This window comes from Hylobates moloch, unplaced genomic scaffold (genome assembly GCF_009828535.3).
Source record: "Hylobates moloch isolate HMO894 unplaced genomic scaffold, HMol_V3 SCAFFOLD_5, whole genome shotgun sequence".
NCBI lineage: Eukaryota > Metazoa > Chordata > Mammalia > Primates > Hylobatidae > Hylobates > Hylobates moloch.
In genome coordinates, this window is record NW_026652280.1 from 61,944,370 (window position 1) to 61,957,114 (window position 12,745).

Below are 12,745 nucleotides of genomic sequence, written 5' to 3' on the forward strand. Positions count from 1 at the left end.
AGCCACAGCTCCCACCACAGTGCTTGGTAATGCGGTTGCTGTTTAATATCTGCTGACTGAGTGGAAGGAAGACAAGACAATTACCTGACTCAAAGAGAAGCAAAAGAACGCTGCCTTCAAGCTGAGGGGAAGACTGAACTGTCCGTTTCCTTCTGCTCTAAAGTGTCCTCTGGAGAGGACGTTGGCGGAGCTGGTGCTCTCGTGGTGGCAGGCCACCACCCTGTGGAGGAGTCCATGCATTGCAAGTGCTCGCAAGCTCCAGGAACAAACGCATCCGCGCAGCCGTCTGGGGTTTGTCCCGTCGCTGCCAGCCCTCTCGCCGAGTCCCCGCCCTCGCCGATAAGAGCCCACTTAGGACCCCCGTTACATGGATGGCTTCCCAGGACCTGCCCTTAAAGACTCTGATTTAGTAGGTTGGAAATGACGCAATTATTTTTATTTTTAATTAGTACCCCAAGTCATTCTTTACCATCAAGGAAGTTTGGGAAACAAATCACGTTTGTTTCAACCACCTGTGGAACGTTTCTTTCAATCACCTGTGGAACTGGAGCAGTTATTTTTTTCCCCAGTGATTTTACCACAAAGTTAACTTTGGAATATGTTAGTGGTTAATACACGGAACGTTCCCGAGATCCCTCAAGAAAGAAGCTACGAATACTTAGAAGATACTACTCCGCAGCGTTTACAGCAACACTGTCTGTTCCAGAAGGATTCAAGTGACGGCCTGCTTTGAAGGCGAAAACCACAGGGCAACCCAAACTTCAGAAGGGTTCTGGCCACGGGAGCCACACCGGTCACTGTTCCCTAGTGCTGGGATGACGGCTCGAGTGTTAGAGGATCCCACTCACTCCTCTGGTAGATGAGGTCAGAGAGCTGAGGGGGCCAGAACAAGTCTTCCTTATCGGATTCTGGGCGGAAAAAGACAAAGGCGGGGAGGACTTTCTCTTTTTAATAAGATTGATTGTTACGAATTGTTCTAGGCAAGCAGACCTCAGGAGAAATAGGCCCAAGTTTTGATTCCTGTTTTCACCAAGCCGCAAGTCCTAATCGTAGGAAGAGGTGCGGGGAAGAGTCGCCTTCTCTCCTGCCTAGTGGGATCCAAGTCAGGCTGTCCTTGTCAGCCAGGGTCAAAGGGGCTCTGCCAGGGAAAAACGACGGCAAATGTTTTTCAAGAGGAAGCCTCCAGCCACTTGTGACCTGTGAAATCCGTCTGGGCCAAAAAGATAGTGGACGCTTGGCTGAGGGCCCCATGGACACAAGTTTCCTCCTGTATGGAGGGGGCGGGACTCTTCATAAAATTACACTGCACACAGAGCTAGCATCAAGGTTCGCTCCCGGAATACGCGCGCTGCTCCGGGGCCCTCAAGCGGAGACCCAGACCCCGCGTGGGGCGTCAAGCGCAGGCGCACTACCGCCCAGAGGCTGGAGCCCGGCCTCGGGGCGGGGCGAGGGTCAGTCACGTGGGCCCGCAGCCCTCTCCTCGATTTCCCTACAAGGACTTGGGCCGACGGGCCCCGCCCTTCGCAGTGCCCTGGAATGTGCGGCCAGGCAAAGCCACAGGACGGACGCAACCATCTGCGGAAAGGATAGGGGGGAGGAAGACTTAACACTGCAACAACAGGTACAAAAAAGAAGGAAACTCAGTAACAGGACCCAGAGAACCATTATATATTGCTCTATATTCTAGGTCGCCCACTTTACACTTCCTTCTCATGCACTTGGTCAATACCGCGCCCGCTGACCACACTGGCGAACTCCGTTTCTGTCGCCCCTCCGTGAAGTCAGGCCCACTATGCGGGCCAAGAAAGGTGACCGGGCTTCCTTCCGGCTTGCTAAGCAGAGGCCGGAAGCGGTGGTTTTTAGCAGCTCTCTGGGTAGCAGGGTGGTGTGATAGCGGCAGCGAGGGGCTCGCAGAGGTGCTGGGATTCTCGTAGCTGTGCCGGGTGAGTGGCGCTCGCGTTCGGGCGCGTGAGACCCACCCCGGGGACCCGTCTCTGCGGGGCAGCTGGAGGGCGGCGGGGCTCCTGGCGCCGGTAGCGCACCTGGGCAGGTGTGCCAGCCAGGTCCCCGGTTCTGGGATCCGAGGCCATGGCTTGGAGTGGCCCAGACCCGAACTTCGCTCCTGTGCCCAAACTTGGAACTCTGGAAATATGGCTTCGCTCACTGGCGCCTTGAGCTTGGGCGACTGCCGGGCCCGCGAAACCCGACCCCTGCAGAGCTGACTCCGGGACTATTTTAGTTTCTAACGTCAACTTGCCCGATTCAAGAGGGTTTGCGCAAAAAACGTAGCCCATTGTCCCCCTGCTGCAGCTGTTGTTGCAGCTGTGTGGCTGCGTTTAGTAGGAATAACCAACTCAAATTGGGAAGTTCTTCAGCTCAGTATCCGCTCCTATAATTAGAACTTTTTTTCTTTAAGCGATGAAATTTTGGACAGAGAGATCTGGAGTTTAGTTTGTGGCTCGAAGAAAAACTTCAAAATGTAATACCTTGTACCATTTGAGGGGAAAGTTTGGGCTAATTCAATTCGCCATGGAAGTGTCTTCTTTTTAAAGTAGTTTAGTAGGTATATGAATGTATCTATCAGTTCTTGAGAGACCTATGGATTTAGCAGAGATTTTAACTTAAGTGCAAAAAGTTTTATATTTAACGGCGAATAAAGCGAATATTTCTTAAAATTATTGGTATTTGTTTCATGTTCTGGAAGGGCTCTAATAAACGGTAATCAGAAAAGCACTTTATTTTCAAAAGCGAGGCTTTACTGGCAAGTCAGCCCTTACAGCTAATTGTCTTTGTCCAGTGGTGAGAACTTTTGGGTGTGGCAGTCCAAGAGAACGAATCCTACCTTCTACCGGAAGTTTGCATAAGAAATGAAACTTGATTTACTTGGAACGGAAGCACCAACTTGAAATACACTTTTTAAAAATTGTGGTTAGCACCAGAAAATAAGTTAGACTTAGGTTTTTTTGTTAAGTGCATTGATTAAATGAGGCGGTATATTTGGTCAGGGTTTAGAAAGCCCACCAAATACTAGGTGCTATCACACTACGCAGTGTTTTGTAAGATGGTGGTTTTTTCTTGCAGAATATCTGATATTTCTCAGAATATTATCAATTTGAGTGTTCGTTTTGTAGAAAAAGTTTCTAGGTTATTTTACATTTATTGCCACCTTGTAAATGCTGGACTCTAGGATTCTAACCACAGAACTCTAATGTATATATTGGTATGGATTAGTCCCATTTTATAAATGAACATAGTTTCTAGAGATTCTGAAAACTTCTCGTGTCCTTTGGTGTGTGGGGAAAGCCACTCTGAGAATCTCTTCTATTTCTCCCACCTATTAATCTAGTCTAACATTTTCCTTAATCATGTTGTGTATCTCTCTTGTTACAGCCCATAATGATTCTGAGCTAAAACACAAAATAAAAACCAGATTCATTGCCACCAGCGCCCACCTCGCCTGACTTAAAAAAAGGTTATGCTCCTTTAGATCTGTAAACTCAGTCTCCTGACTGCCCTTCATCCACTTTCTCATGCATCTGAAATCCTCATATTTTGTAGAAGCCTGTTCTGTAAGTCTCTCTGCTTTCCAGTTTCGTACAACAGATACTCCTTGACACCAAAGATCTTTCACTTAATCCCTCAAAAATAAAGACTCGGGCTGGGTGCAGTAGCTCACGCCTGTAATCCCAGCACTTTGGGAGGCTGAGGCAGGTGGATCACGAGGTCAGGAGTTCAAGACCAGCCTGCACAAGGTGGTGAAACCCCGTCTCTACTAAAAATACAAAAATTAGGCATGGTGGTGGGCGCCTGTAATCCCAGCTACTCCAGAGGCTGAGGCAGAGAATTGCTTGAACCCTGGAGGTGGAGGTTGAGATCGCGCCACTGCACTCCAGCCTGGGCGACAGAGCAAGACTGCGTCTCAAAAATAAATAAATAAATGAAGACTCGACTTTATGATTGAGGAGCTTCGTAATTTGGAAACCTCGGGTCCTTACCTGGCGATCTTTGCATCCTAAAGAATAATTACATTGACATGAAGTCTTTTCAATTTATTTTACCCTAGCTTGCTTTTTGTAAAAAGCAATTTCGGGGGGAGGGGGGAGAGATAGCATTAGGAGATATACCTAATGTTAAATGACGAGTTAATGGGTGCAGCACACCAACATGGCACATGTATACATATGTAACTAACCTGCACGTTGTGCACATGTACCCTAAAACTTTAATAATAAAAAAAGCAATTTCAACTTTTTTAGATTAAGGGTTATACCCTAGTTTTCTAAACTTCGATGAGAGTTGTGCATTTGCTGAAGGCTTATTACATGAAGAGTGACAGTCTCAATTGTTTGAAGGAAAGTAAAATGAACAGCAAACTAGAATCATAGCAAAAAGGACCCTGACAATATCAGAAATGATCTGCTCCTTGAGATCATAGCACTGTGATTTGACTCCCTCCACCATTATTTATTCCCCCTACACTTTTAGTTTGGTAGGGAAAAAACCCCACAGTTTCTGTATTTTGGAACAGTGACTGTGAAGCCAAACTCCCTATCGCTGAAAGGTTTCTGATGGAAAATAACTCATATATCAGAATCCAGCCTCCTTGAAAAAGTAAAGGCCTAGGTAGTAACTTGCTCAACATTACACTATCAGTTTTTGGTAGAATTAACTACCTTAATTTGTTAGAATTAAGACTAACACCCGAATCTCTTCATTCTAACAATGCCTTGGAGCTTCTAAATGATCCCACACTGGGTTTTTCAAGGTCCTCCTCCTCCCCAATCCGTTAATTACTCAGAAACATCTTTTTTGAACTCACAGCATTTGATAATTATGTACCATGTTAGGAATTATTTTTCATTATTGTCACATTGTTTTAAGTTTAGAGTCATACTTCTGGAATGAAAACTATGACTCATTTCATAAGTTGAACCAATCATCTCATTTCTTTATAGTTGCCTCCCCAACTATATTAAGCTCCTTGAAGATAGGACACATGCCTTAAATTTCTTAACTCTTAGCTAGTATTCAACATAATTAATATGACGTTTGATACATATTAGTGTAATTAACTTCATAATAAAATTGATAAGATTAAGTATTAAATGTGCTGAAGAAGAGCTCTATATGAGGCCATTGTCAGTGCTGACCAAAAAAAAAAAAGCTTTTTTACTTTAAAAATCTATTTTATAATACATTTACAAATTCAAAAAAGTGCATGATTAAAAGAATAGGAAATACATCAGAATTCAGAAAACATACTACTTTACAACCAAAACTAAGCATTTTGAAAAGGTATCTAGAGGACTGTCGTAAATTTAGTAATACAAGATTTTATATAATAGATTAAAAAATCAGATGTGTCAGCCGTTTGACCTCATCAGTTTCTTTGTTCTTAAAATAGCTGACATTTCTGCATCATTAGGGAAAGACAATGTTGTCACACAAAACAGACTATTTTTAAAGATGTGCTTTGGCTTGCAAAGGCGTGACATGCCTAAAATACTAAAGCGATATGGACTGGTAAACGTGCCACTCATTGGGTTTCAACCTCTTGCTCCAAGTCCTTGAGTACGTTTAAGAGATGGAGGAATAATATACTCTATAACTCTTTGTAGTTTTTAAAGACAGCATTTATAACAGACGAGGAAAGTACATCCCCATGTAGTTTAGATATGAATGGGATTTACTACCCCCAAAGGTGTTATAGAATGAAAATATGCATTTATGAATGGTTTAAGTCGTGAAAAGCAGCATCCTAAAAGTTGATTAAAGAATTCTAGGAAATTTGGGAGCAGCGTATATCATAACTTCTGTGCTGTGTAGGATATATCCTCAACAATATATTCCAGTTGCCATACGGTGCTATATTGGATGGGCTGGAATTTGTGACTATCCTTTGTGGAATTTCCTATTAAAATCTGAAAACAGATTTAGCTTTAAAAAATTTGAGGCAGAGCTTTTCTAATCATTCCATAATTGTATTTAGTCTGGACAATGTGGTTATAATCAAGGAAAGAATGTAAGAAATTACTTTTTAAACACATCGGAAACACATTCTCAGGGTCACTTTGGAGTGCTGAGATCTAGGTGGTAGTTCATTCTTTGCAGTCCACAGACTTATTTTTAGAGCAATGGCATAGTGTTTTGCCAGATCATAGCTAAATGTTGTTTTCAGAACGTAAGCTTTAAAATTGTTATCCTGGTCAGAGTGAAATTAGTAGTGCCTATTTTAGACCTGCTTAGAAGAATATAACTCAATGCAGTGTCTTACTTTTGCTGCTGAGCGGTTTTGCAGACTACCATCTTCACTGCAACTCTGAAGGATGGTATGGTAGAATTTTATTGTCTGATGACTGAGATTTTTAACTTGAAACAAATTTTTGTAGTTTTTAAAAGATTGAGTATTGAAAGGAAAATTGCCTTTTTATTTTAGGTATTATTAGACATTCTTTTTAATTTTAACTTAAATTTTACTGGGATAAATTTAGGTAAGAGAGCAAAGGTAGTTTCTACCTTTAAGATGTTTTCTAAAACTTTTAAAATTATTTTAAAAGCTTGTGCTCTGATTTCTGTTTAGAGATCTTAGATACTTCCAGTGATTTAGTGTGACTGTAATGCAAGAAACTGGTTTGGATAGAGTGCAATGTCTATAAAACTATAGATGAATTCCCTTCAGTTTTTTTGTACTTTATTGTTAGCCTTTCAACAAATAGTTTTTTTGAACTACTTTTGCTTAGAGGTGAGGGTACAATAAAAAATGTTAGTTGAAAGTGAAAGAACAATATTTGTCAATAGAGATTAGGAGATGAAGACCTGTTCCATCAGTTGGTCATTCTTAATATTCCTCACCTTTCTGTCCACTGTACTATGGAATAGCCAGTTTAGGCTAAGGCTGCAAAGGGGGAACCTACTGAAGATGAATTAGTATCCCTCAGCACCCCTATACTGCTGAAGTATAGAACTTGGGAGTTTCCTAGGCACCTAATTTTTTTTGCTTCTTGGTTTTTTATTGTTATCAAATCAGCAGATTTGGTTATCAGCTGTTGTTAGCTATATAGCAGTACGGGACATACGTAATCTTGTTGAGATGTGTCTTCTAAAGACACATTTCTGAGTAGCTCAAACATATCAGGAAAGTTGGTTCTGTGTACTTTTGTTAATCATTGTTTTGATTCAGACTTAAGTAATCTTAGATGTTGATTTGGTTTTTATTGTATTACCTTTCCTAATTAGGACTTCACCACCACCATGTCGAGCAAAAGAACAAAGACCAAGACCAAGAAGCGCCCTCAGCGTGCAACATCCAATGTGTTTGCTATGTTTGACCAGTCACAGATTCAGGAGTTCAAAGAGGCCTTCAACATGATTGATCAGAACAGAGATGGTTTCATCGACAAGGAAGATTTGCATGATATGCTTGCTTCATTGGGTAATGCTCAGTTTAAATATTAATCTATTGGATAGAATTTCCATGGTGCCTTTCATTTTGATTTCATGAGTCTTAAAGCTCTGTAAAGCCTGTCTAATGAGTCTACTAAGGTTTGAGTAAAGTGTGGAACAGTGTTTCCCACCGGATCACCAGCAGATTCCTGACCCTGTCTTAGGATTGGGTTGGGGTTCGTGTGTGTGTGTGTGTGTGTGTGTGTGTGTGTGTGTGTATAAAAACACTGATCTTGATTATGGAAGCAGTATTATTCCTTCTGACATTCCAGTGGACTATCATATACTCTCCAGACTCTTTAATAGGCCCTATTCATTAAGAAAACTTTTCCCCCCAAATAGTTTTGCTGTCATGAGTGCAAACAGTAAACTGTATGAATGATAATCTTTCTTACCAAAATGTTTACTGTCATTAATAGTTGATATGTATTGTAATGTAATTAAAATTATGACCCCTTTTAAAAATTTAGGGAAGAATCCAACTGATGAGTATCTAGATGCCATGATGAGTGAGGCTCCAGGCCCCATCAATTTCACCATGTTCCTCACCATGTTTGGTGAGAAGTTAAATGGCACAGATCCTGAAGATGTCATCAGAAATGCCTTTGCTTGCTTTGATGAAGAAGCAACTGGTAAGTGAGAGGTAACCTTTAATTACAAAGTGATTTAATTTTTAGTTATGGTAACTAAAATATACAGTAACTTAAAATATGATAACACCCTCAGGTTTGTACTACACCTATGTTTTTAGACAGAGTTGTCTTAGCAAGTTTGTCACTCACTTTGCTGCTTCTGCTCTAAGTAGTAGTTTACAATGAATAGGTTGTATTTGAAACCTCTTTGGGAACTTATATTACCCTTTTCCTACCATGTGAACTCCACAAGGGTTAGGCTCTCAGAAAATATGTATTGAATAAAAAACTTTTACCAGAATAATCTTGATGAAGTATAAATTGTTATAGACCATTGCACCACTACAATCCTGTGTATGTTTACCAGGTATCTGTCAGCTCTCAAATTGTTTAAATCTGACATCTAACCTTCATTTTAAAATACACCCAGTAGAACTTAGGGTCTGGAATTAGACTATCTGGCTTCAAATTCCTCTTCCACATAATAGCTGTATAATTTGGGGCAAGTTGCTTAACTTTCTCTAAGCCTCTGTTTTCTTATTTATAAAATGAGCAGTATTACCTACCTCATAGGGTTGTTGTGAGAATTAAATGAAGAAGTGAGATGTACATGAAGTACTTAGCATACTGTGTGGCATAGAGTTAACTCTCAGAAAAACAAAATGTTATCTATATAGGGGCCTGATCCTTTGGCAGAAGTGTATGTAAGAGAAAACATAATGAGGGAATATTTTCCGTGATTCCCAACTCAACATGGCATAGCCAAGTGTGTTTAGTGAAGGAAGGCACAATCTTTGGTTGCCTCCATTAGTGGGACGAGTTTAAATACTGGGTGGTTGCCAGGGCCTGCTGATGGAAGCATGGTCTGCTGATGGAAGCATGGCCTGTGGCTTTCAAGGCTCCCCACATGTGCATGCCAATTATTTGGGAAATCTTAAAAATACCAATACCAGAAAATAAATCGGGTGACATCAGATTCTTGTAGGCAGGCAGGTTTTATGAGAACCCTGGTATAAAATTCCCAAAGTAAAGAGCACACACCTTTCAGCTTACCACTGCACATCCCCACTGCCTAGCACAGTGCCTGCCACATAGTTAGTGCTCAAATATTTATTCCATGTTTTTGCATGTGCTGGGACTGGCCATATTTATTACAATAATTGGATTTGTAAACAGTAAAAATCTCATTTTACATCTGAGAAAACCAAAGTCAGGGATAAAGTGAAATGCCTGAAATAAAATAGCTTGTTAAAACTGGGCCTCACGTTTCCAGTATTCTTTCCACTATACCATTTTATTGATGTGTATGATGTAGTGTTGATTTTAGCCTGGCAGGTAAATGCTATTTGCTTGTAGAATAAGATGTGACCATTCATGCAACCTTAAGGAACCGTAAGGCTTAGATTCTTTAACCATACTTTTTATTACTTTGTTTAGGCATAGGTTTAGTCTCTCTTAGCAAGAGATCAGAAGCTGAATGTGGAGGCAGAATGACAGAGCAAATGATAGCGCAGAGCAATGCTGCTAAACAGCTAGGCATTTTTCTAGGCACTTCTCTGCTGAGGCTGTTTTAAGTAGGTGGACACCCTGTAGTTCATATATGTGCATGTTTATAGTTTGTAACATACAGAACATGCTTAGTCGAGTGTAGATATTCTTTGTAATTAACCCTCAGAATAGTATGTATTCTGATTCCTTGTTCTTTATTCTCCAGGCACCATTCAGGAAGATTACTTGAGAGAGCTGCTGACAACCATGGGGGATCGGTTTACGGATGAGGAAGTGGATGAGCTGTACAGAGAAGCACCTATTGATAAAAAGGGGAATTTCAATTACATCGAGTTCACACGCATCCTGAAACATGGAGCAAAAGACAAAGATGACTGAAATAACTTCAAATTCCAGCCAAATGTTCCTTGTTGCCACTTTGGGTATTCTGAGATTTTCTCTTGCATGCCCTTAGCTTTACAGCTTTTGCATTTCCTGTTGTATTTATTCTCAGCCATTTTGGGCATATGTATCTTTATAATCAGACTGGAAACGGGACTTTCTATTAATACCATTTTCAGAATAGAAAATAGGGTAACTTAACCTACCAGCCCTTCTCCCCCAATAACTGTGGTCTATACAGAGTCAATATATTTTTTCAGAGAAAGTTATTTGCTCGATTTTTTCTGAATCATAATTAAACTTTATGGTAAAATACTTGTTTAAACTTATTTACCAAACTTGGCTTTTGTTGGTTTTAGTTGTATCTCCCCAAGAAAGGTAGATGAGGGAAATCCTAGAAAATGATATGGTTGTTAGCTTTTTCTTCCTCCAATTTTCCTAACAATCGTATCTCCTCTACTATCCATTCCTCCTCCTCCCAAGGATATCCAATTTTAACTGCCCCAATCAAGTGTTCTACACTTTGTCTTCCAATTTTTTAAATAATTTCCTGTAGAATTTGCATATATATGATAGTTTCCGTAGCTTTAAGTCCTTAAGTTGACATACCTGCCAACATTTCCACTTTATTTAAACTTTTGTAATTTCTGGTCATTTAAAATTAGACCAGGTCACTGAGTATAATTTCAATTTGGCATATTTTTAAAAACCATTTTGGCTTAAGGTTCTGTGGAATGCTACCAAAGAGAGATTTTTATGTTATGTTTTAAAGTGCTGGAAATATAATGCAGTATTTTTTTATTATATGTAGTTTTTCTTTAACACAGCAGTGCGTATTGAAAGATATTTGTTTATGCAGAGATTCACCATGAGTCCATGTATGAGTTTTGGACATTCCTGACCTTCCCACAATCAAAACAGCTGAATCTACATGCCTGGGAAAGTGAGGTCATTATTTCAGTCCTAAAAATAACTTCTACTATTTGCAGAAATGCAGAACTGTTTCATAGTTAATCAGGGAGTGGCAGACAGTTTCGTTCTTTTTCAGCTTTAAAAATCTGACTCTCAAAGGGCTTCAAGATGCTCTTTTTTTTCCAGACAGGGTCTCTCGCTCTATCACTCAGGCTGGAGTGCAATGGCACGATCACAGCTCACTGCAGCCTTGACCTCCTGGGCTTAAGTGATCCACAGCCACCTGAGTAGTTGGGACTACAGGCATGCACCACCATGCCTGGCTAATTTCTTAATTTGTTGTAGAGACAAGGTCTCATTATGTTGCCTAGGCTGGTCTCAAACTCCTGTACTCAAGTGATCTTCCCACCTCTGCCTCCTAAAGTGCTGGGATTACAGGTGTGAGCAACCATGCCCAGCCCAAAACTCGGACTCTCAAAGATTCATGAGTTTTAAAAGATTTGAAATGGAGAAAAATTTGGTTGAAAAGAGTTGACAATTAGCCTATGAAGATGAGTAATTGACAATTACTATAATAACTTTAAGTTTTATGCTAGGATTAACATGACTCTCCTTGGACAAAACCATTACCTCATTCAGTAAACAATTACTAAAAGCCTTCTGGGCAGCAGGGCTTTGCAGCCAATAAGATAGATCAGCTAGATCCTGTAACCTGGGAAGGCCAATGCTATAGGAATAGAAGGACTAGTCAAAGCTAGTCCTTGCCCTCTTCAACATTAGAATCTTAGAACCTGCCTTCATTCTTTGTCTTTTGTTTCTGAATTTTATTCACTGGTTAAGCCAAAATACTTTTTCCAGGCTATGGCCATGGTGCTAAAATCTTGTTTTTTGAATTGAATTTCCATGTCAAGAGAAAAAATTATCATATGCTTTGTTACATCTCTAGTGAAGAACAGATGGCATTATTTCCATTATATGAAAAACAAGGTACTACTAAAAGGATCTCTTGCAGGGCCCCTGTTTCCCTTTCAGATAACTGCTCAAAGAACCAACTTGCATTAAGAACAATGATGTACCCTGAATGAAATAATTCTCCTAATTTAGTAATAGCATTCTTTGCTTAAACAAGAATGATTGCCAACAGAAAGGTAAAAGCATCCATTTCAATGGTGTGTTTGACTGAAAAATCAGTCTCAAAAGTTTCCATGATGAAAGTCATACTTGAAACAAACCATTTCACAAGATCTGGCTAGGCATGTTGGCTCACATCTGTAATCCCAGCACTTTGGAAGGTCGAAGTAGGAAGACTGCTTGAAGCCAGAAGTTTGACATCAGCCTGGGCAACAAAGCAAAACCCCATCTCTACATAAAAATTAAAAAATAAAAATTAGCCGGACATGGTGGTGGGTGCCTATAGTCCCAGCTACTCTGGAAGCTAAGGTGGAAGGATTGCTTGAGCCCAGGAGTTTGAGGCTGGAGTGGGCTGATTGTGCCACTGTACTCCAGCCTGGGGTGACAGCAAGACCCTGTCTTAAAAAAGAAAAAAAAAAAAAATCGGACAAAACCAGCCTAATGGGGGTGGCATCCTTATCCACCTGCATATGATGATATGGTCATTTGGATTCCAGGCCCCCAATTTTACTTGATGAAAGAATCTATGACTTGATGAGAGCAGGAATTGAATGCTCCTGGGAAAGAAAGGAGGAAGTCCTGAGCATAAGAGACAAGAAAAAGCAAATTGAGAAGGAAAGGAAACCCTTTGCTACAAAGTGAAAAGAGGAAGGACAGCAAGAGGTTTAAAAGGTAGACTTGAGGATCAGATAAATGATCAGAGTTTGGACAAGTAAATAGAGCCACAAAAACAGTCT

General features: G+C 40.6%; 1 protein-coding gene across 4 annotated transcripts in view; it reads left to right on the plus strand.

Moving 5' to 3' along the window:
- Positions 1–10,281, plus strand: part of LOC116468711 (myosin regulatory light chain 12A) — a 67,939-nt gene extending 57,658 nt beyond the window's left edge. For 2 of the 4 annotated variants that reach the window (XM_058438579.1, XM_058438578.1), the window contains 3 exons: positions 7,237–7,432; positions 7,914–8,075; positions 9,790–10,281. In XM_058438579.1, coding sequence (XP_058294562.1) covers positions 7,252–7,432; positions 7,914–8,075; positions 9,790–9,962 — 516 coding nt within the window. In that variant the 5' untranslated portion in view covers positions 7,237–7,251 and the 3' untranslated portion in view covers positions 9,963–10,281. Of the gene's footprint in view, positions 1–1,458; positions 1,622–1,809; positions 1,944–7,236; positions 7,433–7,913; positions 8,076–9,789 lie in introns of those variants that run through there. The other 2 variants (XM_032152710.2, XM_032152708.2) reach the window with 2 other exon arrangements.
- The last annotated feature ends 2,464 nt before the right edge of the window (positions 10,282–12,745 follow it).